General features: G+C 39.9%; 1 protein-coding gene across 3 annotated transcripts in view; it reads right to left on the bottom strand.

The window, feature by feature from the left end:
* Positions 1 to 27,543, bottom strand: part of side-VII (sidestep VII transmembrane protein) — a 716,396-nt gene that overhangs the window by 148,859 nt on the left and 539,994 nt on the right. For all 3 annotated transcript variants that reach the window (XM_083119006.1, XM_083119007.1, XM_083119008.1), the window contains one exon: positions 23,631 to 23,837. In XM_083119006.1, coding sequence (XP_082975132.1) covers positions 23,631 to 23,837 — 207 coding nt within the window. The remainder of the gene's footprint in view (positions 1 to 23,630; positions 23,838 to 27,543) is intronic.

Here is a 27,543-nt window from a genome sequence, read left to right as displayed (position 1 = left end):
ACAATTGTAAGAATATGTGACACTTGACTATATCGGTTGACGTGAACTCCCTATCAAGAACAGTGTCAAAGTTTAAGTAAGTCTTGACTTTCCTGGAGGCGAAGTGTCAAAGTTTATTTTAAGTCCACTTTATGCTTAGATGAGCTCTGAAAGTGGGATCAGAACCACAGTTCAATGTGGTTCCTTCGAGAATCTAACACTGGACAGTGTGTGGCTCCAGCCCACTTTCAAAATTTATCCAGCACTCATACCCACACGCAATAAATTGAACTTCCTTATGAACATAAACATTAGCCTTGTCACTGTGAAGGACTTTTAATTCAATGGAAGCGTCACACTGTAAATTGTTCGCAACAACCATTCATAATGAGCAGCTCTTCATGGATGTATCGGATTAAAATAATGTGCAATGGCATGCGAACGTCTCTCCCTAGACGTCACTTTGATCTCGATGCATTACCGATGCGCTAAACAAATTTTAAGGCATTTTTCTAACACCTCGAAAAGGAGCAAATTTTTTCCAAGAATTCAGTCATAACTTTTTACTGGTTAAAGATACGTCGAAAAAACCTTCACCATTGCATTTCTCGTGAAATTCTAGCCCATTTTGATATGTCGGACGACCCCCTTCCCATTTAAAATTCTGAAGTTGAATTCAAGATGGCGTACATCAAAATGGCCGCCGACCCTGCGGGTGTCGTCAATGTGGTTTCCCCTTGGCCTGATAACGATTGGTCATCACTATTTCCATGTTGCGCGCTGCAGTTGCCTTGTACCGGGGGTGTTAAGTGACTTATTGAGCCACCCTGTATAATTGCACATAGTTTTGAATTGTTACTGACAGTTTTAAAATAGTTATTATATTTCAACATACCAAGCTTTTCGTTAACAAAGCATTTCAAAAGCCAATGTACATTTGTGAGTTTGGTTCAGCAAATTTTTACATATGTACAACTAGCGGTGGCGGCGCTAGTGTCGCTCGAACAAAAGTGGGGTAAGTACAGGATAAAGCACCCGTAGCCCACGGAAGTCAATACGGGAGGCGAGTAAGCAGCTAGGAATTCCAAGGTCCACTATTTACGAAATTGTGCACAAGATTACGTTTGTAAGCATACATGGTGCAGTTGTTGCACGAAATTAAGCCAGATGACAAGCCGAAATGACATTCATTTGCCATGGTCATTCTGCAAAAGATCGATATTACCCCTCTAAACTTCTTTCTGGGGGGTACATCAAAGACATGGTGTATTCTGGACGAAAGACAGATGATCTACAAGAACTGCAGGACCGTATTCGGAATGGTCTTGCTTCTGTAACCCCACAGATGCTACAGAACACTTGGAGGCAGATTGAATTCAGGCTGGACATTCTCCTTGCAACAAACTGAGCTCACGTGGAGCTATACTGAGCTGTAACTGCTTCCAATACGCGTAAAACTGGTGAGTTTGCCTTCAAGATGTATGCTTTTGTTTCTAGTTATTCCTTATCATATTGAAATAACACACTTAAAATTGTCAGTCCCACTCCGGACACCCTGTATAAAAAATTGAGATCCACGTGCTCCTGTAAGAATGCATTTTATTTTGGAAAATGCACCAACAGCAACTAAAATGATGTAATTATCGTGTATTCGATGTCTATAGGTGGTTCGTGCACCTGAAAATACAAGAATTTCACCCAGACGTACAATTACTTCGGATAGAGGAGAGGATTGCGGAATGGGAAACTTTCCACACGACAATACTTTCAAAAGAACAGTTTCCCTGTAAAGTTGATAAAATCGTTGGTTCTCATTCCGGTGCGTGACTTTATTGTCCAACTTCTTCTTTCAGTTTCTAGCACTTTCTTCCAGCTTTCTCCTCTCCTTCTCATTCCGCCTCTCTCCCCCCTCTCGATTTGTCTTTATTTCTCTCTCTCTCTCCTCTCTCTCTCTCGTTCTCTATAAAGCCGCGAGGCTAATCCCGAAGAAACAAGGCAATGTGTGATTGGTGTTGCCTCGACGTTCACACTCTCAAAAAGATCATCGGATTTCTCTCTCTCTCTCTCTTCTTTTTAGTTTCGTGCCCCGCCGTAGGTGGCTCTGTCCAGTCACGAAAACAAGCGAAGACCTTTCTAATCGTGCGTTTCGTGTTGGAAGTTCTCTCCTCCCCCTTCTTCCTTCTCTCGCCCTAATGCAACACTTTGGAGCAGGAAAACGTGCCCGAAAAGCAAATCGAAGATAAAAATTCTCAGAAATTACGGAGCATGGAAACACCAGGACACATCAACATGGGGGCGAGGGGAGGTGCAATTCTATTTTATTCTCTGGTCAAGCCAGGTAAACTTTTACACTATTTCGAAGACTTTCCTACTGTAATCTTCATCCACGACTAGCTTTTAAGTATTGATCTCGAGTTGTAGAACATGAACTTGGTCGCTGTTTTAAAAATATCATCTCTAATAATACTTATACTAATATATCCAATCTTAGCCTATTTTTGACATCTCAAAATTTCGTACACGCTGTCAGAGCTTAAAGAACGGAACACACATGTGTTTTAGGACATTGCATGCCCTACAATGGAAAATAAAACTTTTGAAATGTATTTTGTTTTCTAGGGTGAACTTGTGGATAAAGAAGGACTAATCACCCATTTTGTGACCTTACATTTAGAGTACTCCAGTCCAAATTTAGTAGAAGTTCAATACACTCGAAGTATGGTCTGGTATTGCATTTGAGCGACATTAGTCCACGAATTTCAGCATGACGGACAAGGGTCTTGTGAAGAGAAGACATGCTTTGTCACGCCTACTCTGCGAAAGAAGCACCATAAGCTGATCTTGCAATGAACAATTTACTTGTACATTTTGTTGCTAAACAAATTAAATCCCTTGTATATTTAAGATGCATCAGCGAGTCCTAATTTAGACAACATTATTGTCACTTGTGATTAGTTAATGCCGTTCGAACTACGTTTGTGCACAGAAAAAAATGTGTGCTTAGTTATTCAGAAGTGCTTAAAAGTGTACCATAAGTGTGTTTACGTTTGGGCCGTTCGCCGGCTTAAACTGCGTGGCTGCAAGAGGATGTGTGTAAGAGGAATGGAATAAATTACGCTCATTGCCCTTTAACAATATTTAATAGAATCCGCACAAGCGAGGGAGGAAGATCACGCACGAGCTATCAAGATATCTAAACACTGATAATGATAAACCAAAAGTGTCACCACTCGGCTGAGTCACGACGTGGCACTGTTTCGTCCAACGAAGGTGTCCTCAGTGGGTTCGCCCAAACCTTTTAAATGGACCGACTTAACACTGTCACTCGAAACACACTTCGTGCTTCGCTCTCTCGATCAAGACTCCTCCGGCGACCTCCCGTCACCCGGGGACTGCTGACGTTTTTGATTACACAGCATTTTATTCTGGCTCGTGACAAGTAAGGAAGAAATTTCTGCTGCTTCGTACACACTTTTGGAAGAACTGTATCTTTTGAAATTTCGTACATTCTTTTGAAAACGCTTAATAAGTAGGAAACATTGTACAAAAATGGTGTGCACGAACAATATCAAAACGTGCAGAACCGGCTGAATTTGAAATGCGAGACCATCTTCAATATTCATACTGCTTAGATAATATCAAAGATTTCTTGGCATCAAATCCTGCCGTTATCTGATCTCTGATTCTCGGAATGAAATATGAGCCGAGAAAATATGATCATGTACGCTTGCTCTTTGTGAAAGAGTGCATTAAGAAAATCGCAAAAAAAGGGAAAATTTATTACTACTGACTTCGTATTACGAATTGTAGCTTCCATTTTCATGAATAAAGATTCTCCCCCGACCCCACACCTCCCCCCTCTTTTGAAGACCTGGTTACTTTTCAACCTGCATTACTACTGAAAGTTTCTTGGAAAGACATTCTTTAAAACTCCATCACTTTTTTTCATTCCTTTCCCCTCGTTTTTATCTTTCAACGTCTTTTCATGTCCTCCATTTTCTTGCCCTTTTCGTGGCATATTCTTTGCCCCTTTACACTCATCGCTTTCCGAAGTGAAGAAGCTAAATTTAATAAACGTGTTAAAGGAGACACTTCGTTGAGCCATGCTTTCCTTGCAAATTGGATTTGATCAAGATCACGTGTTTTACGAACTAGGTTCCTTTGCTAGCCTTGTCAATGCATGTGCTGGGATATTTGCGAAAGAAAGAGCTTCGCTAATTCCAAGATAAAAATAGAACAGGGGGACAAATTTGCATGTGCAACAATGACAAGATCCTTTCTTATAAGCTTTTGAAGAATGTGAGTTTTTGAGCTGATCTGTTCTGATCTGTATTATTTTTGCAAATTTTACTTCTGGAAGATTTACTAGCTTCCTTGTTGGTAGCAATAAAAGTTAACTATTAAATGTTTAACTTGTAACGTCTTAAATTCATTCCCCCTGGCATCAGTATTTTACCTAGTTTCTAAAACAAAATTGCACATACTTTTGTTCAACCCTGTACTGAAGAGAAACTTCAGATTGCGATGAATTTTGCCTTCTACAGCAATGCTAAATCTATCCCAAAAGACGAAATTAGGATAGACTGACATATACACATCGCCTCTCTGGTGTTAGACTTTACATTGATTCCCGTTGTTCAACATTAAGAAGAATTATCTACACACTTATATTATCATATTTCAGAATATTTCTAAATCACACATTACTCTAACATGCCTTAACGCTCGAGCCCCAAAATATCGTTTTCAATGCAAATATGCCATTGGTGATGCCATTTGTAGCACAAATATTTTAAAATCTTGATCTCCAACTTGGACAAAATGAAAAATAAGCTATCTGACACTAAAAACAACATGCAATCTAACACCAAGCACGACATAGATCCTTCAATGGTTGAAAAGTACTATTGTACTTATAAAAAAAAGACGCCACTTTGAGAATAGCGAATGGAAACGTATTAGATGGATACCAGAATATCAATACCCGAAGGCGTAGTGGTATCGTTGTCGCCTTGTAGCCAAGGGGGCCCGTTTCGATACCCGGTGGAGACACATACTGGTTCGGATCCCACTATAAACTGTAGGTCTAGTCCCGATTAGCTTATCCGTGCATGAAGCGAACTTAAAAACAAACTTAAAAAACAAAATGCTAAATAAGTAGGAAAAGCTCTTTAGAACTCATTTTATCGGAAGTTTGGATAGTATAGGATGATAAGTACACGAATGCTCAAACATAAAACTCCTTAATTTTTCAATATATTAGTATCCAGAGCCCTACACATCGGCGAGTTCACTTACCATGTCCGCTTTTAGACGCCGCGCAAAGCTTTCCTCCTCTCGCATAGTGAATCAGTCAGTAAAAACCATGTTCCTGGGTTTTGAAACGCAAAACATCTGAATTCGACGGGTAACTGGCAGACCATGCAAGATTTTCAAAGATTAGCTTATCGACAGCTTATTCGCATTCCGGCTACACACCGACGCCAAGGCCATGAGTCACTGTTATCAACTTTCATATTCTAAAGCGTCTCACTTATCGCACCGAACTCAAACACCTTGTTGGTAAAGTGCCCTATTTTGTCTTCTGACATCAGGCTAAATGCTTTCGTTGTTAGGCTAAAAGTGGTGTATTTATGCTAAGAGATTTAAATCTAACAAGACTAACGTAAACACGAAGGTATTCCAAGCTTACGTCAGAAGTGAAATACGGCGATTGATCAAAAAGGTGTTGGAGTTTGGTCCGATGAGTCATGCCCGATTCTTAAAACACGTACTTCTCCAAGGAGTCAAGAAAACATTTTACCCGTGTTCATCACATTTAATCAATTGGAAATGCAGATTAAATTTATATTTCTTCAGTGGTAGAAAACTTTTGAATTAACGGAGTACGAAATAAGTTACAACAAAACTGTTTCCGCCTCAGTAGACGAGCGTGTTGAGACTGCTGAACTCATGGTCTCACCAGCGATACTAAGTTCGATCAAGGTATTAGTTTTTCCGTAACATTTATTTTATTTATTCATAATTCACCCTCATATCTCAATTAACAAAAGCCTGGAAAACAGAGGCGATGGGACTCAATGCGCTAATCACACGTTACTCGATGAAAATCCTACTTGGAAGTCCTTGGTCCTCAAAGAGCTAGAGCTAATTATTTAATACATTTTCTTAACAAAAAATATGTATTTGAACTGTGCGTGCGTGTACGCTATAACATAATTTGCAATGTTCTTGTATAATCGTACGCGTATACAACGTAATTTGTTATTCTGTAATGTTGGTAATACTTTATTGTCCGTAACTTGTCAATTAAATTTTGTCATAGGTATGTATGTAAAGGAATATCATTCGTTAGATCGAGTTGGGTTCGGCCGATGGTGTTAGAGAATTTCACAGTGGGTACGGTAGAGGGAAGGACTATCTTATAGCTTATTCAATGTTAAAGACCGAAAAAGAGGGTAAATTTGCCACCGCCCATCACCGATTTTGACTAAATTTGTAACATTTGACCTCTTAGGTCCTTTAGAATGAATGCAATTTCTCCTAAATTACGGTGTTTTGAAAATTTTGGGTTTACACATTTAGTTACACATTTTTCTAGAATATTTTTTTTCCCACGACTTATGCATTTTTCTAGAATTAATTTTTCCCACGAGTTATGCATTTTTTTAGGATTAATTTTTTCCACGAGTTACACATTTTTCTAGAATTAATTTTTTCCGCGAGTTACACTTTTCTAGAATTATTTTCTCCCACGAGTTACATATTTTTATTAATTTTTCCTACGAGTTACACATTTTTCTAGAATTATTATTCCCACGAGTTTCACATTTTTGTAGAATTATTATTTCTTACAGAAGGAAATTTACATTCGCCAAACTATGCGAATGAACTGATGAAGTATGTAATTAAAAAAAAAAATCAGCATTTTGAATTTTATTATTAGCGAGTCTGGCAAGATATATGCGGGTCTAAGAGGTACAAAATAGATATTTTTAGAACAGAAGTCCACATCGCATCTAGAACTAGAGAAATGGATGAAACATGTAACTCGTTAAAAAAATCTGAAATTTTAAAAATACCTTAACTCGAGAATACTACATGCATGCTCAGGACATCTGAGAGAACAAAGGCTGTAAATTTTGTGAAAATCGGAGGTAGTTATGGTAGATGGTCTGCGATTTGACATGTATTGGCCAATACATACATGGTCGTACTCATTAGATTATTTTCGTTACTGCCAAATGTACATCCTCTAAGGTAGCATTACACTTCAAACAACTACATGTAGCTTTCAGTAACTTTCAAATATATAGTTTTTCAAATAATTCTCGTGCCGCATGACAGACCATGCGAGTAAAATGTTACATACAATTCCATGTAGCGTGTGACTTTGTGGAGAAATAAAGTAAAGCGTTGGGATGGTGCTATTTATCCCCCAGCAACCAATCCTGACAAACGACGCGTTTTTACCATCTCCCTCGGAGGATTTTGCACTCCATTGCATTTCAAGCTGAGTACTGTTCTTTGTATCGATCAGGACGTGCGACATATGTTACGGCTCCCGAGGGGACAATTCAACCCTTGATTTTATACGTGTTTTATAAGAGCGAGAATCAACCATTTCGAGCCACAGTGAGATTTTGTTACGTTTATAGATTTGTTTACTACGCAGCGTTCACGTAAAATTTCAATTCAAACATAATATCCTAATGAGAGATTGTTCTTATATTAGAGATGCGTCAATCGATATGAAACAAAGCTTCCATAAAGATTTTGGAACATTCATTTTTCTATTAATTAAATAACATACAGCCATAGGCAGTTTTGTGTTGTAACAATCCTATTGACTCTCAATGGGGTCGTTACAACCCAGAAGTGTGTGTGTCTGTACCCAGGTGACTGGAGTGCGTTGTTTTGTATTTGTATTATTTTACGTCGCTCGTCTGCAAATTTAGGCTAATTACGACGACGAGAATGGCTGATGATTATATGAACGAACACTCAAAAAGAACATCTATGCGCAGATCAGGGCTCGATGGCACAGTGACAACGTCGTCGCCTTGTAATCAAGGGCTCCTGGGTTCTATACCCGATGGAGGCTGATGACACAGTGGTTCAGATCCCACTTTAAACTCTAGGTCTACTCCAGATTAGCCTTTCCGTGCATAAAGTGGACTTAAAAATTCAATTCGAACTTCGGCGACCTTCGTTGGTGCGACAGACAATCCGAAAGTCTATCACGCAACGTGCTCGGCCACTGAGACCGCATGCGGTGGATTCTCTCTATCAAGAAGAACCTAATACGTTCTATTCATGTCGGACACGTACAAGCAGTGGCGTCTCGTGGCCTCAAATTTGGCCGGGGCTTATTGTTTAAAGAATTTAAAATATAATGACAATTCACATGAATTACAAAAAAAATATATTTTTTTCTTCTAGAACAAAACTGGACTTACTTTTTTGAAATAATTTAAAATGTAATGACAAATTACATGAATTACAAAAAAACGGGTATTTATCTTCTTCTAAACTACAAAACTGGACTTTTTTTTTTAAAGAATTTAAAATATAATGACAATTAACATGATTACAAAAGAAACAGGCATTGTTGTGAAACATACCTTTCTACGAACGTTGACTCCTGTTCTTCTGCTCAGCAAATTTTGTTATTACTTTCTCGTTGAAGCCCTCTATGTTTGAAATGTATTCTATCTCTATTGTAAGCAAGTGCCAAGGCATTTGGTCTGTCTTGTCCCATTCCATTTCTTAAACAGGTTTTAATACGCTTCAATGTGCTGAAACATCGTTCAGATTCAGCTGTTGCCACTGGAGTTATTAAAACTATGTTTGTCATTTTCACTGTTTCTGAAAAGGTATCCTCTAAATAATTTTAAATAAAAAATGAATGCAATCTACTGATAGCGTTTATGTTTTTCAACTCTTCACTACAATAAAGAACACGAAGTTCCCTCTTTAGTTTTCCCTCTTCTATGAAGGGATAATAAATGTGGGAAGATGCCTCTGTTTAAAGATGATTTTCTTTCATTATGTCCTCGTAGAGCAAGTTCATGTCGACCACAGAATTTTAAGCAATCGATAATTCTATTTAATATATGCCTATTTTTCCGGACAAATTCATTGTGTCTTGTAATTGACAGCCTATGTCCTTCATCAATTTGTGTTCGAACATCAACCCTGCCAAACTCACTCAAACATAGCGAATGAAAGCCACCAAAACACTACTACGAATGCGACGCAACTTTACTAGCCCCGAATCAGAACTCAAATCCATTGCACTCTCCCCTCTGCTAGCATGTGACCTTCACTGTAGGGTAGGTGGGTGTAGGCCACGCCTTCCTTTGCGACGTGCCCCGGAAAACGATAATTGACATCAATGCCGCTAGGAGCGCTGTCGTATCCATTGCAACAGACGATGAATTTACGTGGGTAAAAATCGACTTTTAAAAGACTGTGTGATAGATATGCGTTATGGTGATTGATAATTACGTGAATACGTCCGTTTTTCTGTAGGGGCTAAGCCCCGGAAGCCCCAAGGGACGAGACGCCACTGCGTACAAAGCATGTCCAAATAGTAGTACCCGGTTGGTGATAAAGAAACGAACGAAAGAAGTTAGTTGAACAGAGCCTTTTTACTCCGAAAGTACGTAACTTGAGCTATTTTCTACTTAGACACCCACGGCTCTGAGGCACTTATCGTACCAGGAGACAAGCTTTTGTGTACTCTTATATTACACACTTCTGCCGCCAGTTAATTGAAAAATGCAATAACCGTATGCTGGAGTTCTTCGTTGTCATCAAAGCGCGATTTCCTCCCGAAACGTCCTTTAATTTCTAGAATAATTCCTAGAATGAGTTTCATATGTCTACAATAGTCAGGTATAGTGATTCTTAATCGTTGGTCCTTGGCCGGGCCTGAGACGTTTTCCTGAAATTTGTCGTTTTATCTTGCGCATCAACATTAACAAATATTGTGTAGAGCAAATACTTCTGATTAATTGGAATGTTTCGTCTTTCGAAATGAAACTTTCCAAAGAAAAGTAACACTTAGCCAATAAATTTTATAATAGCCTGAGGAAACTACAAGATTTCATTTGATCCAGTGGTTGACAATTAATTTAAACCTAATTTTATATTTGTTAAGAAGCCTAGACAAAATCGCACTACTGCTTGCTTTGTATATGCTATAATATATAATATTTAATTTAAAGGGTGCATATTAATTATTGTATTAAGTTAATATATAGTTAGGTATTTAGGAAAAAAAATTGTTGAGATCGGGGTGTCGAATTTACAAGGCGCTAGTGTCACCAAAGTTGAGAACAACTGGTCTAGTGGCTCTGCAGGCAACAGGTTTTAGGTTTAATGTTATTGTTTTACCAATTTGTTTCCATCGAGACGAGACGGATGAATTAATGATGGATTAAATGAGCAAAGCAAAGCCAAGAGATGTCCAAAGAGGGACTCGAACAGAGAACGTTTCGATTCACTTTTTGGGATTTGCATGTTCGGCCATCGAGGGTTCTGCTTGTTCTGCAGTTGAACAGATATCCACGAGAAAGCTCTACATAATATGATCCTACACCAACCCACACATACTGCCACTGTACCTTGATAGATATCCGCATTCTTAAGCTTGTTCTACAAGTGAGCCGGGAGCCGTGTGTTACGGAGATAGTGCTCTAATCTGTAATGGACTGCCCCCTAGGTACCGAGTGCAGAAGCAACTTGTTGGAGACCGGACCCCCTAACTTCTCTGAACTCGGTAGGACATAGATGCTATCTTGACTGAGGATCATTAATCAAGTCGATAGCAATATAGGAGTTTGGAGGAGAAAGGTTGGGCCTGGAGTTTCAAGCAAACTAGCGGTTCCAAACTGTTGAGTTATGATAGAGCGGTGTTTTCTTAGACGAATATTATCGGCCTCACGTGCCTCTTAGGAGGGAGTTCTTGCTGCTTAAAGGTAAGGTGGAGTCGCAGCATCCAGGTGATCTTTTTGTACCAGCGAGTCTTCGCTAAATCATTCCGTTTATCTCAAAGCACGAGGCATCTGTATTGGTGAAGGTGATGTTATGCACTGTTAGAATTCGTGATGAGGATGATCCCGAAGGAGGGTTTTTGGGGTTGGAAGTAAGCTCCTACAGAGTAAAAAAGGAAGTTAAAATACTACCTTGTGCATTGTACTGTGCAACTAAGGCTCTGTCCGAAAAGTACAAAGTAGATACTTGAAGTATAGTCTTTACGGAAGTAACGTCACACAGTACAGTTCGTAAGGGCCAAGAACAGAAACACACAAGTACGCAGTTCGCAGCGCAGATAGTTGGTGACTAGGCCACGTGACATCCACACTCATTGTTCATTTGTTTAAAATCGCGGAGATAGAAAGCAGGCAACACGGGTTAAATATACGTTATGGGTCAGTAAGTTGTTGGTTATGATTCTAATGTGTGGAAAGGTATGTGTAAGAACATTTGAAAATCCTATGTGATATCTATGGTGAAAAAAAGTGTTTTAAACGCGAGGAAAATAACGGTTCCTCAGTTTTATCTACTGATCGTATTTCGCGCTGCAGTCGAAGTGCAATTCGAAAGACTTTCACTTCCAGTCCACCACTTCAAGACCGCACTGCTGTTGTTGTTGAGTTGGGGTTTTAAGTCCACTTTATGCACAGTAAAGCTAATCGGGACTGGATCTACAGTTTAAAGTGGGATCCGAACCAGTGCCTCCACCGGGTAACGAACCCGGGACACCTTGATTACAAGGCGACGACGCTACCACTGCGCCATCGGGTAGGCCCTAAGACCGCACTGCAAGATCATACTCGGAGGATGCTCGCTTGAAGTATGGTCTTGCACCTTTCGGACACGGCCTAAATCTCATAGGGGATGCAGAGGTAGGCTCCACATATTCTCGGCAGCAGTGATGTAATCAGCACAAAAATACCTAATCTCCCATTGATTTGGCAGTATTTTTATGCACCTGAGGTCACTCTCTGCAGGAAATCGAACCAAGTACTGATTTGACCACCACAACTCTTGGTGAGGATTCCAAAATGTTGGCATAATTAAACGCTTCAGTTACATGTATTGTAAATCTTATATTAATATGACTACAGTTTAGGCATAAATTGTTTTTTATTAACAATGTAAATGCAGTTGTGGTTACTATGAATTTACCGAAGTGGGTAAGTATTTACCACGTCTTTGTCATAAGAAATTATCATTGTTACGGTTGAAAGTGAAAACCAACATTGCATGGTGTATTACATTACCCTTTGCGTAAATTGTAACGATTATATACAGTAGTGTATTTTAATGATTTCATTACTCTGTTTTCTGCTCACTGTACCATTAATGAGAAAAATTCTAGGAAAAGAGAAAAGTAATACAATTTTCAGTCAGTAGCTTTCGACATAGGCAGCATCCCGGAATTCACCTGAAATAAAGCCGCAGCAAAAATTCTGACCGAACCTCTGCTGCAGGAAAAGTGCATATATTAATAGCACTTTCTAAATTCCCTATGCCGACGTGAAATTTTACTGCATCGAGTTAATATTTCTAACATGATATAATATTGCGCTACGACGAGGTCAACTTTCAATATATCGATGCTATATTTCACAACATTGAGGTCAAATTTCTCTACTTGGTTATGAAAATTTAGATAGCTACGCCAAGAAAAAATTCTATGTCGAGGTACAATTTCACGAAGTTTATGTAAAGTTTCACCACGTCGAGGTAACATTTCGCGACGTCGAGGTAACATTTCGCGACGTCGAGGTAACATTTCACCACGTCGAGGTAACATTTCGTCGTGCCGATGTAAAATTTCGCCACGTCGAGGTAACATTTCGCCACGCAGTGGTAACATTTCGCCACGTTGAAGTAACATTTCGCCACGCCGAGGTATCATTTCGTCGTGCCGATGTAAAATTTCGCCACGTCGAGGTAACATTTCGCCACGTCGAGGTAATCCCTCGCTGCGTCGAGGTAAAATTTCGGCACGTCGAGGTAACATTTCGCCACGTCGAGGTAACATTTCGTCGTGCCGATCCAAAATTTCGCCACGTCGAGTTAATCCTTCGCCACGTAGAGGTAATCCCTTGCCACGTCGAGGTAACATTTCGCCACGTCGAGGTAACATTTCGTCATGCCGATGTAAAATTTCGTCACGTCGAGGTAACATTTCGTCACATGGAGGAAATGCTTCGCTGCGTCGAGATAAAATTTCGCCACATGGACGTAAAATTTCACCACGTCGAGGTAAAAATTGCGGCAAGTCGAGGTATAATTTCGCCACGTCGAGGTAAAATTTCGCCACGTCGAGGTAACATTTCACCACGTCGAGGTAACATTTCGTCGTGCCGATGTAAAATTTCGCCACGTCGAGGTAACATTTCGCCACGCAGTGGTAACATTTCGCCACGTTGAAGTAACATTTCGCCACGCCGAGGTATCATTTCGTCGTGCCGATGTAAAATTTCGCCACGTCGAGGTAACATTTCGCCACGTCGAGGTAATCCCTCGCTGCGTCGAGGTAAAATTTCGGCACGTCGAGGTAACATTTCGCCACGTCGAGGTAACATTTCGTCGTGCCGATCCAAAATTTCGCCACGTCGAGACAACATTTCGCCACGTCGAGGTAATCCCTCGCCACGTCGAGGTAACATTTCGTCACGCCGAGGTAACATTTCATCACGTCGAGGTAACATTTCGTCACATGGAGGAAATGCTTCGCTGCGTCGAGATAAAATTTCGCCACATGGACGTAAAATTTCACCACGTCGAGGTAAAAATTGCGGCAAGTCGAGGTATAATTTCGCCACGTCGAGGTAAAATTTCGCCACGTCGAGGTAATATTTCGAAACGTGTAGATAAAATTTCGCCACATCGTAGTAAAATTTCACCATGTCTAGGTAAACATTTCGCCAAGTTGAGGTATAATTTCGCTACGTCGAGGTATAATTTCGTGGCATCGATGCAAACTTCCCTCAAACTACCATTATTAGTTTCGAACAAACGTCTATCCGGCTGGACCACCATTCATTAAATGGCAAACCAAGCTCGTCTTGTGTTGGTGTGTTTGTTTGTTTCTCCATTTCCGCTGGAAGTGGAGAAATGCCAAAACTCGACCATCGGAAGCTAAGTACGGTCACAGAGGTGGTCGACGCGAATTTGAGGAAAGTGCTAGTCTGACACACTGAATTCTTCTTAGAATGAAGTTCTGATTAGACTGGAAGATAGCGGTTCCTTCCGTTTCACACCAAGCTACTTTCCTGAGTGACTTCCCATCATCCCCCCACTCCCTCGGTCGCCAGGGATCTCAGAGGCGTTATCACTTTAGCTACATTAATTAACTGAACTTGATGAAAATCCCAAGAAGGAACGGAAGTAATCAAGATGCAAACCGAAAAGCAGGCATTTGTTTGAGGTTTACTTCGAATGAATCAGGCTATTCTGTAGAGCGGGGAAGATCGCGTCTTGTACTAGCTAGCGAGAAGCAGTGTATCCATCTTTAAGATTCTGGCAGCAGTCTCTAGACAATTTCCATGAAAGAAGGTAAAGAAAATTACAATTAAATTCGTTTAGGGTATCAGTTATGCAAATCCAATGCTGGCATCTACCAGAGAACCTTTGAAAGTAAAAATAATGGTTGTAAAATTTGTACAGAGCATTCCCTGACATTCGCTACGAGACTCGGCGGCAAGCGGCCCGGCATCAGAGCTTGTCTTTCCCAGTGAACGGGTCCGCAACAGTCGCTAATATTAACCCTCGTAAAAAGTTTAGAGTAACAGGGTCAGTTCTGAATAAAAGTGGAAAGAAAAATGGGGAAGTAAAGTATACAAAGACAATCCGCACACCATCCGTGAGTTAAAAGAGAGTATTGTACGAAAAATCGGGAGAATTACAGTAGACGAACTTGCACGTGTAAATGCCAATTTCCTTCGGAGATGCCAGGAATGTGTTGCAGCAGAGGGACATCATTTTAAACACCTTCTGTAGTCAAGGTTAGTACACAATATGAAAACTGTAATTTTAATAGCCGACTCTAGCGACTGTCGCTGACCCGTTCACCGGGAAAGACAAGCGCTGATGCCGGGCAGCTTTCCACCGAGTCTCGTAGCGAATGTCAGAGAATGCTCTGTAGATGCAGATTTACTTTTGACGAGTCTGTGACTGTAGCTTTGTGTTGTCTCTAGAAAACTGTGTTCAGCAGCAGTTAGGGAACATTTGTAATAGAAGAACGAAACTTTTCATTTTCACTGTACTTCTTTATTCTGGTGACCCGGAAATTACCTTACATTTGGGTAAAATTAAACTAGTTCTAAGTCAAATTTCGCTACTCCGAGGTAAAAATTTCGCAAATTTCGCTACTGCCGGGTGTTTCAAAAAAATTGAGAAACAGTTTTGTATTTTTATATATGGTACATCTACCTATACATTTAAAACAAAAATTAAGTCATAGTGAATACTAGGTCAGAGAAAAGTTATTTGAACATATTCAGGTACCTTGTTGATGCACAAAGTGTTTTACTCCTAAAAGTCGGCCACTATGCTCCCATCGATAACTAACAATAATCTTTATGCTGTGTGTGTGCGCGCGCGCGCGATAATGTGTGTGTGTGTGTGTGTGTGTAATATTGATACACTATAAAACAAATCAAAGGTTAACAAAACTGACACATATCTCTGAGTATTTCAGACGATTCATTCAAAATTAGGCTCACTGTTAATTGAAATAGCCGATCTTTGAACCGGTTTCGATCCTCGGGATTTCTTGTAGGATATTTTGTGCTGATATTCTTTAATAGCGGCTCTGGGGTCCGCCAAGACTCATATCAGGTTATTAACAAAACAATAAGTTACATATAAATATCAAGTTAATACAATAAACTCAAGACTTAATAAACAATGGCTTCCAGCGGGAAAGGAGAAGTAAAGACTGCTGGAGCGTGGTGCTGATCACAGTAAACTCCTGGAATCCACATCACAAACCAAAACTTTGAAATGTTTGTATCTCCGTGGAGCAAAACAATGTAACTTCCATCTTCCTTCTACCCCTTCCTCTTGCTACGACGTCATCCCCATTTCCAATCCCCCTTTCCCCTCTTTCCTTGTCCGCTTGTGTATCCCCTACTTCCATCCGGGTGCGTCCAGCGGACTGCAAGTCATTTATTTCACTGCCAAATTGGCCGAGCAACAATGGGTAGCTGGAAGAACATTTAATTAGATTAGAAACTTGTCTATTACGCCTAATTTTCTCGCGGTAAAATTTAATTATCCAAGCGGTGGGAAGGGGGGAGGTCGAGGGGTCGCAGACGAGACAGTGGGGATGGATGGGGGAGGATTGACAGTTAGGTGCACAGTAGGCAATCATTGTGCCCTCCTTTCCGAACCATGAGGTCGACCAGGTTTCCTAGGAAACACAGTAACACAGTTCCTACGTTTTTCTGTTTTTTGTTTTGGAAACTACAAGAATCACGGTTCGTTAACTTGCAACAATGCTTTGAGATGAGAAACGTTTGAACTCCGGAATGGACTCTCAGGTGTACATAATTACGTGAAGGCATTCTCCTCAGAGGTCACTAAGCTAAATTAGAATAGGTCCTGACGTCATACTGGTATTTGTTCCTTTGAGATGCGGTGTCCGGTTCCGCTCCAAGGTCATTGGATTCTATGGTTCTTTCTGCGAAGCGTCGAACAATTGTGTTTCTGGACTGGTGTTGGGAATTAGCAAGAGGAATTCCAGTTATCCCCTATTCCGGGAGAGTATTTCGGCCAAAACCATGTGGTCAGGGTTGATTCTTTTCTTTTGAAACCAGTATTGGAAGTGAGGGGAATGTGGGAAGATGATACCCTCCAGCTAGCCAGGCAATGCATCCCTCCAGTTGTCTAATTGTAACCATGTTAAACCATAGAAGCAACCCCCTCCCCACTCCCACCACCAGCTAATCATCCAAAAAGCTCAACCAAACATCTCCACTTCAGGCTATGCCTAAAACAGCAACATACTACCTTAAAGTTATCTTATGTGTATTAACTGTTCGATGATGGTACGTAGGAGTGTGGAGTTAGAAGGATACACATTCTGGATCTTTTCCAGCGCACAACACTTCGTCTAAAAGGATGGTTGAGTGGCATCGTCACTAACAACAATAATCAAAGTTGGCCAGAGCATGGTGTTAACCACAGTCCACTTGTTGAACCTGGATCACAAAGGGATTTTCAGATCTTGATCAAAGAAAATCGACCAATTTCGCATGTGCAATAGAATAGGGCGATAAGTTTGTTTCTTCATCCGAATATGTAATTGCTGTCAATGTTAATGATAACGAGAATACCTCATTGTAATAAATTCCTAATCCATCGCATGGTTGCCAGGTGCATGTAAGTAACACTGTTTTCATAAAAATTTCCAAGTTTCAATTTTATTGTTTACAGTAATTGCATGATGTATACAGTTTCGAAACACATCTTTTGTGGTACTGAAACACCAGCAGTGTTACAATGCACAGATTTTCCTAGTTCCCCCTTAAAGACGCTTCATCTGATTGGCTATCGGTAGAAATGAACATTTCTATTTTGACTACAATAGACGCCGAGCTAGTCCACCTAACCAAACTGCAAATTACAGATGGCATGTCCGTTATTTGCCATTTTTCATGCTTTGTAAAAAATTTCGTTTACACTTCCCGTTACATCTGGCAACACTGCGTGAACACTAATTAAATCCAATCATTTTTCCCCAGTTTAAAAATATATACATGAACAAGGCTTCAATTTGGTATAAGGATTACATGTGTAGCACTTCCGGTTCAAAAGTTGAATTATGCCCAACTCCGGCTTGCGTTGTAAATGCAACACCCGATAATTCTACTGCAATTTATGCAAGGATATACTCACATGTACGAGTATGTATACATTTAACTAATTCTCAGGAATTGCCAAATCCGGAACTTTGTTGTCACACCAATACATGTTTCCCATCTGGCCCTCTCTAGTGTAAGGTCAATCTGATCCTGAGCATCCTTTTCTACATTTGATTTCCTTCTTAAACTTCTACTTTTCTATTGACCTTCCTGTAGGCCTCTTACCATCAGGTCTTTCAACAATGATCCCGTAAACATTTCTCTGTTCTCTTATGCGTGCCACATACCCCACTCCCGTTTAAGTTTCATTGATTTTAATTATTCTAACAATATTAGGATATGAATAAATATTACCAACTTCGCCTTCTTTACAATACGTTTCTTCATGTCTCTTAGGTTTGGATATTCTTGCCTGGATTAAAAAAAAAATTAAACAGCTTTGTTTTATGTTGTTCTACTCTCTAAGGGAGAATTCACACGAAGAGACACGCGACATGCGACATGAGACACGTGTCGCTTGGAAGCGAACCCTCAGTAATCAATGCAACCTATCGAACCGAAGACACACGGCAAGATGCACGTGTTGCATGTCGCTTACGTGCCTCTCGAACTGAGCCGTTTTCTCAATATCGTGCATCGTGTTGCTTCAGTTTGTTGTTCGCGTTTGCGCAGTGAATGCTTCACTCCAACGAGCTATATTTAGACTTTAGAAGAGAGCCCAACCGAAGGCCTTAAAGTGCATTTGAAGCTCAAATATGTTGACATAATAAAGTATCGATATGTACATTGTTTTAAGATTTAAACACAAGGTTCTTTTCGCTTTATCAAGTTTTTTGATGCAGTTATGGGCTGTAATATGCCTTAAACATCGTGTAAAGAGGCCATGTTTTCGCCAATTACAACACGTTAGTCCAAAATAGATCAGTCAACATGGTCAAGTAATCTAGTGCATTGGTTCTGAACCACCGGGCCGCGACCCTATACCGTGCCTTCGTATCAACTATACTGGGCTGCGAAAGGGTCTGTTAAAAATGGTCGACAACTATTATAATTCCAATAGTTGTGAATTTTCAATTTTAAAGTCAATTTTATGCACAAATATACTTATCAGGACTCGACCTACATTTTAAAGTGGAACAACCCGCACCACAATCTGCCTCCACCGGTTATCGAACCGGGCATCACTTAATTACAAAGCGACGACTTTAACTTTTATTATTAATTTTATACCCGCTGATTACCCGGCTTTGGCTGGGTGTTTAATTAATTCTAACTATAGCGTAAAATGTAACTAATTTTATTTACAGTTATTTAAAAGTATACGTACAGTATACAAATTATGAAGTAATATCTTTTACAAATTCACTATTATATAAATTTAACAACAATTTTTGAACGCCATTTTTAGTTCCAACTCCAGGAGCAAGAATGTATAAATTGAACAGCATTGACAATGTCACTATTCATCATAGCGACCTTGAAAACTATGGATTCCACACAAATATCGATAGCATTTTATTATTTTCACATGTCACCCCATTCCCACCCCCACCACTAAAGGTGCCAGAGATGGTTTGGAGTTGAACGGCATTGGGAGTGTCACTGTTCATCTTATCGACTCCTAAAACTATGTACTATATACTAATATCGGTCGTTTTACATGTCACCTCCTTCCCACCCCCACCCCCAGGGATGCTAGGGCTGTCTTGGAGTTTAAGGACATTGGGAGTGTCACTAATCATCTTAGCGACCCCGAAAACTATTGATTCCACACTAATATCGGCCGTTTTCCAATATTTTTACGTCACCCCCACCCCTAGGGGAGAGAGGGATGTCTTGGAGTTGAAAGGCATTGGGAGAGTCACTAGTCGTCTTAGAGACCCCGAAAACTATTGATTCCACACTAATATCGGTCGTTTTACGTGTGACCTCCTTCTCACCCACACACCCAGGGGTGCTAAGGGTGTCTTGGAATTGAAGGGCATTGGGAGTGTCACTAATCATCTTAGCGTCCCAGAAAACTATGGATTCCACAGTAATATCGGGTCGTTTTCGATTATATTTACATGTCACCCCTTCCCACCCCTAACCCTACGGGTGCCAGGGGTTTCTTGGAGTTGAATGGCATTGGATGTGTCACTATTCATCTTAGAACCCCAAAAACTGTTGATTCCACAGTAATATCTGTCGTTTTACATGTCACCTCCTTCCCACCCCAACCTCCAAAGGTGCTAGGGCTGTCTTGAAGTTTAAGGACATTGGGAGTGTCACTAATCATCTTAGCGACCCAGAAAACTATGGATTTCTCAGAAATATCCGTCGTTTTTTATTATATTTACATGTCACCCCTTCCCAACACACCCCTAGGGGTACCAGTGGTATCTTGGAGTTGAATGGCATTTGAAATCTCACTATTCATCTTAGCAAACCCGAAAACTATGGATTCCACACCAATTTCGGCCGTTTTCCAATATTTTTACGTCACCCCCTTCTAACCTCCACCCCTATGGGTGCGAGGGATGTCTTGGAGTTGAAAGGCATTGGGAGTGTCACTATTCGTCTTAGAGACCCCGAAAACTATTGATTCCACACTAATATCGGTCGTTTTACATGTCACCTCCTTCCCACTCACACACCCAGGGGTGCTAGGGGTGTCTTGGAGTTGAAGGGCATTGGGAGTGTCACTAATAATCTTAGCGACCCAGAAAACTATGGATTCCACAGTAATATCGGTCGTTTTCGATTATATTTACATGTCACCCCTTCCCACCCCTAACCCTACGGGTGCCAGTTTTTTTTTTGGAGTTGAATGGCACTGATAGTGTCACTATTCATCTTAGAACCCCAAAAACTGTTGATTCCACAGTAATATCTGTCGTTTTACATGTCACCTCCTTCCCACTCCAACTCCCAAAGGTGCTAGGGATGTCTTGGAGTATAAGGAGATTGGAGTGTCACTAATCATATTAGCGACCCAGAAAACTATGAATTCCACAGAAATATTGGTTGTTTTCGATTATATTTACTTGTCACTCCTTCCCACCTCCACCCTTGGAGGTGCCAGGGGTTTCTTGGAGTTGAATGGCATTTGAAGTGTCACTATTCATCTTAGCTACCCCGAATAGTATGGATTAAACACTAATGTCGGTCGTTTCCGATTAAATTTACATGTCACCCTTCCTACCCCCAGTCCTAGGGGTGCCAGTGGTGTCTTGTAGTTGAACGGCATTGAGAGTGTCCCTATTCATCTTAGCGACCCCGAAAGCTGTGGATTCCACACTAATATTGGTGGTTTTCGATTATTTTGACATGCCACCCCTTCCCACCCCCCACCTCTAGGGATGCCAGGGGTGTCTAACCCCCACAGTGTTTCTTTCCAGAATGTAAGTCATATGTGTACCAAGTTTGGTCATCGTAAATGTCACCAATTAGCTTAGCGACTCCAAAAACTATGGATTCGACACTTATCTTCTTCATTTTTGACTTTTTAATTTTCACCCCCTCTCACCACCATCCCGATAGGTGATGACCTTGAAGTGGAACTTCATTACGAGTGTCCCTATTCATCTTAGAGACCTCGAAATCTATGGATTCCACACTAATATCGGTAGTTTTCGATTATTTTTGCATGTTACCCACTCCTCCCCCACCCCCCGGGATGCCATGGGTTTCTTACCCCCACAGTATTTCTTTCGAGATTGCAAGTGATACGTGATGCAAGTTTGGTTGAAATCGCTCCAGCCGTTCGATAGTTATGTAGGAGCAAACATACACATATACACACATTCCTTCATTTTTATATATTAGACTAGCTGATTACCCGGCGTTGCCCGGGTGTTTAATGAATTCTTACTATAGCGTAAAATGTAACTATTTGTATTTACAGGTATTTAAAAGTATGAGTACAGTATACAAATTATAAAGTGATATATTTTACAAATTCAAATTTAACAACGATTTGTATGAACAACATTTTTAGTTCCACTTCCAAGAGCAAGAATAAATAAATTAAACTGCATTGGGAGTGTAACTGTTCATCTTAGCGACCCCGAAAACTATGGATTACACTCTAATATCGGTCGTTTTACATGTCATCCTAACCCCTAGGGTTGCGAGAGGTGTCTTGAAGTTGAACAGCATTGGGAGTGTCCCTACCCCGAAAATATTGATTCCACACCAATATCGGTTGTTTTCCATTATTTTTACATGTAACGCCTCCACACCAGCCCTAGGGTTGCCAGAGGTGTCTTGGAGTTGAACGGCAAAAGGAGTGTCACTATTCATCTTAGCTACACCGAAAACTATTGATTCCACTCTAATATCGATCGTTTTACATGTTACCCATTTCCCACCCCCACCCCCAGGGGTGCCAGGGGTGTCTTGGAGTTGAACGGCATTGGGAGTTTCTCGGCAACAATGTCTCTTGTTACTTTTATTTCGGGTGACTAATACAGTGATTATTGCAATTATATGGACATCATCATGGGAACTGAGCAAAGAATCAAGTGTTGCTTGCTGCGTGTCGCGTGCATTTTGTCTCTCCGGCAGGGTTGGCAAAATTTGTGTTTTTAAAAAGAAACAAAACAAACAGTTTTTTTTTGTTTTGGACATGTTTTAAATGTTTTAAACAGTGTTTCAAACAAGAACCGAAAAAATCATGTTTTCAACAAATAAAACTCTTAAAACATAATGCCAAGAAGACTTATTTTCTAAGAGTAATGATTAATAAATAATCTGTTAATCATCCAAGGATGGGCTGTGTTCCTATTATAAAGTAAATATTTGACTAACTTCTTAAAATACACATGTATTCTTGTCTTAAATCTCAAATGTAGACTGTTCGAGAAGCTGCAACTAATCCACAGTTGCCAGACCGGCTGAGTCTACTCTTTCTTTATTTTTTTTATCGTAAATACGACTGACATTATCAACAATGTGCACATTTTGCAGTGTGTAAAGTGAGGAACAAAACGGTTTCATTCATGTAGTATTCAATTTTTAAAATATTTTAAACACCTGTAAAAAACAGCCAGGTGTTTTAAACGTGACCTACGGGTATTCATCACGATATGTTTCTTTGTTAATTCAATATACATTTTCAGCCACTGAACAGATTTATATACACAATAAACAGAATAACACGCAATGAATGAAAGGCATAGTTATAAAACATGCCAATAACCACAAACTATAAAACACCAAATATCAAAATGTGTTTTATACAAGTCTGAAAAAAACATGTTTTTCGTCAGTGACGGCGCCAGGAAAAATTTGAACAGAAAAACGGATGGGTGTAATTTTTGTGATCTCATTTAAATAATTCGAAACGTTATACGCAAATGATAAAGAGGGACGTTATTTATCTTAGTTTGTTGTGAGCGTTTGGTGATGCATGGGGACAGATTGGTCGAGTGAGGGGAATTATCTACCCTACCCCTACCTATGGCGGCGTCACTGTATCATGCCCATATATTACTACATACAAAATTACTATTGTCTATATTTTAAGATTCAGATTCTTAGAACAAAAAGATAACATGCATTATAAGTCTGGTTTCCCGTTAAAAGTCATTTTCGTTTGGTTGTATTGGTCCTTAGTATTTGATAAAAAATCATTCAAAATTTCCTATGAAACTAGCAGTAATTACACACAATTCGATCACCTTTAACTTTGAACGTACAATGCAATAATAAAAAAAAACCCACTTCCGATCTGCAAAAGGATAACCTATAGAAAGAGATAACAGGATGTGTACTTACAATTCATGTCAACCTGGACGGTGGATTGTAGAGGAAGAGTCTTATTGTTGTTGGACGCTAGGCATGTTAATTCGGTGTTGAGATCGGCCCGTCTCAAGTGAGGGATGATGACCTCGTTCTCCACCCTCGTTGGGTTGGGAACCACCCTCGACGTGTTGTCGGACGCCTCTCCGTTCCGGGTCCACCAAACCACTGGGGTGGGTCGACCTGCGAATGAAAAAGAAGAGTGCGATTGTTGAAATCTCCACTGCAGCGCTTTGTTAACAATCGAGCATTGTTGGGAAAGGAGAGGGTGGGGAGACTGGGAACGTGCGCAGGTGGAACAGCTGTGGCAATTAATATTGAACAGTCCATAAATTTAGGTCAATGATATTAATGAATATAATGTAACGAGAGAGTTAAATATTCATGTTGAGGATTCAGCTGTGAATATACATAAAATTCTGCGGGAGTCAAATTTTGCAGAATGATGTTTCCACCAACATACAAGTGGTTCTAAACATAAAACTGCATTCATTTCAGTGCATTTGTATCATCTATATTGCACATAAATGCATATTTAACGTCACACAAGTGCATACATTAAGGATAATTTCTACGTCGGCGTTAACGTTAAGTCCACATTCTTCTCAATTGATCTTTCCGCCCACTTGTGATTGTGCAGGTCTGCAAGAATTACTTCTTCTCTGCATCCTCTGTGTGTATGTTTTAAGTTTACTACATTGTCATCTTGCACTAAAATACACAATAACTAAAAAAAAACTGTTTACCTTAACAGGTGTACGCCGTTTACCCTCTTGTTAACCTTGCTCGTTAGCTTATACCTTCTGCATTTCTCCAAGCTTTCATATTAGTGTAATTAGCAGTATTATTAAAGTTGTTAACAATACCAACAACAAACTAAAATACTGTAATCTATAGAATACTACGGTAGCCTCTTATGTTTAAATCCATTCTGTATTGTAATAATATTAGTAATATGCCTCTTTTATGCTAATTATGGGTATAGCATCGTCGTCAGTAGCCTGCCATAGATTACATTTTTTGTAGAACTTAATTGATTTCATCCATAGATTGAGACATAATTCAACGTTCATTGTCTGTACGTTTACCATGAGAAAATTCAGGGACTTCAATTCTGACCTTTAGTTTCTCGAATTTTTCATCCTTACAGCTGATATTAGGTCACTGTATAGCTTAGATTTGTCTTCTAAACTTAAAGTAACTGCACAGGATTAAAGGCTTAAACACTTTTCAATTGACCCGAATACCAAAAAAAGCTGGTCTATGACGTCATCCTTTAGAACCAACATTACATCACGAAATTTTAAAACTATTACTGCTATTAAGGTTAATTACTACTAATTCGAACCCGGGACCCTTGGCGTCGAAGCGCGATGTGCTAACCATTACGCCACGTGAGCCGCAAAAAGAGGAGAAAAGCGCGTACTGTTTGTAACTCTTGTATTAATTTTCATAAGTTTGTAAAATATTTTTACAAATTTATTTATCCTAACGTAATTAGGAACACGGTATTGCTTAATTAAAGAAAAAATAATTTTTAACCAAAATCCCAGACATATATTTTGTTTTGCTAACGTAATTAGAACGCTTCCAGGATATTTCTAAATGTAACCATGCGTTTTACTGAAATTTACTTAAAAAGCCTGCATCGATTATGTCGAATTTCAGCTTGACGCTTATATGGGTTACTGGTAAAGAAAGAGTCAGCGTTAGTTAAACATGCAGGTTGTGAACGCTCATACAAATTCCCGTATTTTATTCGTACTAAATCTAAGTCCATTGCCCATATTTTTGATATGTTATATAGTCTAATAATTGTGTGCCCCAATAATTATGCGTTACAATAAGTTAAACAGATAAGACACGCGTAGTGCTGCTATCTTTTGTTCAGAAATGCAAAATAAAACAGGCGAAAATTGATTGATTGATTTGCTTTATTTTACTTTGCTTTTGTGCCACTTTTAGCTAATTTGCGAAGATGGGATTGAGTGATGATGATGAAATGATGAAATTAACGAATAGATACTCACAAACATCCATGCTCAGGCTGGGATTCGAATGGAATTCGAACCCGGGACCCTTGGCGTCGAAGCGCGATGTGCTAACCATTACGCCACGTGAGCCGCAAAAAGAGGAGAAAAGCGCGTACTGTTGCTATCCTGTGTTCAGAAATGGCAAATAAAACAGACAAGGAGAGGTGTACTTCTGTTATTCCATGCCAAACAATATACTTAAAATATGCAAATTTATACCCATACAAGCGATCAAATTTTGAGTTATGCAAAAACTGTGAAATCTTTTCTGGTATGATAAGATAGCATAGCCATACCAATACTATATCCCTGCAATCTGTGAGGCAAGGTCACGCATTGTGGCAGAGAAGGGAAGAACTCGAGTGAGCACAGCGAAGCAGTACATGCTGCTGCAAAGTCTGGTAACTGCAGTCGTTTTCATCACGCAATCCCGTTTCCTCTCACGCGCTCATTGGTGGAGCCGTCTTGCGTCACTACTTGCGCAGAGACTTGTTTTCGTTTGCGTGGTCCAGAGATACCCGGGACAGAGTATACCTCAATCATTTCACTAACTTTCGCTAAAAAAAAAAAGTTTCCCCAAGCCCGAGTTATTTACCTCAGCGGTTCACAAACGCGCTCGAAACCTGCATGGAAACTATAGGTTTGTTAACTTGCCCAGAATATATTTGATTTAAACAAAAACACAAACAGTAAAGTTACTTAACAACTCCGACAAAAACAACAGACATCCACTAGAAACAACAGTGTGGTTTTATGGAACAAAAAAAAAAAGATTTACATTTTTAATTACGTAGACATACAGACTAATGGAATGGGGGTAGAGGGTGGGACGGGAACGCAGCATCCGTACAAACTTTGGACGGTATTTAATAGGCCTTTTGTTTAGATTGAGTGGGGAGAACTGTCAGTCCCAAAAACCATGGAAAGAGAACTTACAGATCCGTAAAATGCAAAATGCCGTAGCAAAGCGTTCTGCACGCTGTTCGTTTTGCCTCCCTCTTTCCTTTTTTGGTCATTTGTATGCATACGTACACATTAGCTTGTGTATACAGGGTGGGCGGAGGGAGGGGCATGTGTACTTACTTGATGTGAATTAAGAGTTCATGTCAACACGACAGAAAATGTTATTCTTTGATCTATCAAATATGACGGGAGGCAGGAAAAAATGTTCATTGCTAATTCTGAGTAAATTAATATCCGGATTTAGTAAACAGAGGACTCTCGTTCGATGCAGTTGGCGAGCTGGAATAAAAACCTGTTCTTCCATCATAACAGTTTTTATCTCTTCCGCCGCAACCGAATTGCGCACACTTTAGATCCAGGATTGCGCACAAATCTCACTGACCTGTTTTGCGCACAGTTTTCGATGGAACGTTGCCACTTTGATAGCTTTAAAGTTTGTGCGCAAAACTGTTTTTTTCTTTAGACAAGAAGAGAGAGAGAAATTAGAAATAAAATTGTCAAGCATACCAATTTACTCAAACTCAAAAGTTAGGTTAGGATAATAACGGCAAAAACACTTGTAAGTCCACACACACATACAAACAACACAACAGAAGTGAGAACTGCTTGAGAACATTTTACATCTGACAACATCGCCTCATTTTTTTGTGCGCAATCCTGTACATTGTGACAGCTTGTCAACGGCTTATGAGATACCACTGATAAAACCGGAAAAGTGTGCGCAATCCGGCTGTAGTCATCTTTTCTGCTTGGAAGATTTTTCAAGCTAATTTTGTGCACAGGTAAACTAATCCTTGCTGAACCAAATTAGGCGAAATCACAAGTATTATTTTGTACACATGTCCATAGAGTTAAAGCAATATGCGATTGAGGAGCATCGTCTTTTCATATTT

Source organism: Lepisma saccharinum, chromosome 3, assembly GCF_977018435.1.
Source record: "Lepisma saccharinum chromosome 3, izLepSacc3.1, whole genome shotgun sequence".
NCBI classification, from domain to species: domain Eukaryota; kingdom Metazoa; phylum Arthropoda; class Insecta; order Zygentoma; family Lepismatidae; genus Lepisma; species Lepisma saccharinum.
The sequence above is the reverse complement of the archived record's forward strand: the minus strand, read 5'-3'. Positions and strand labels throughout refer to the sequence as shown.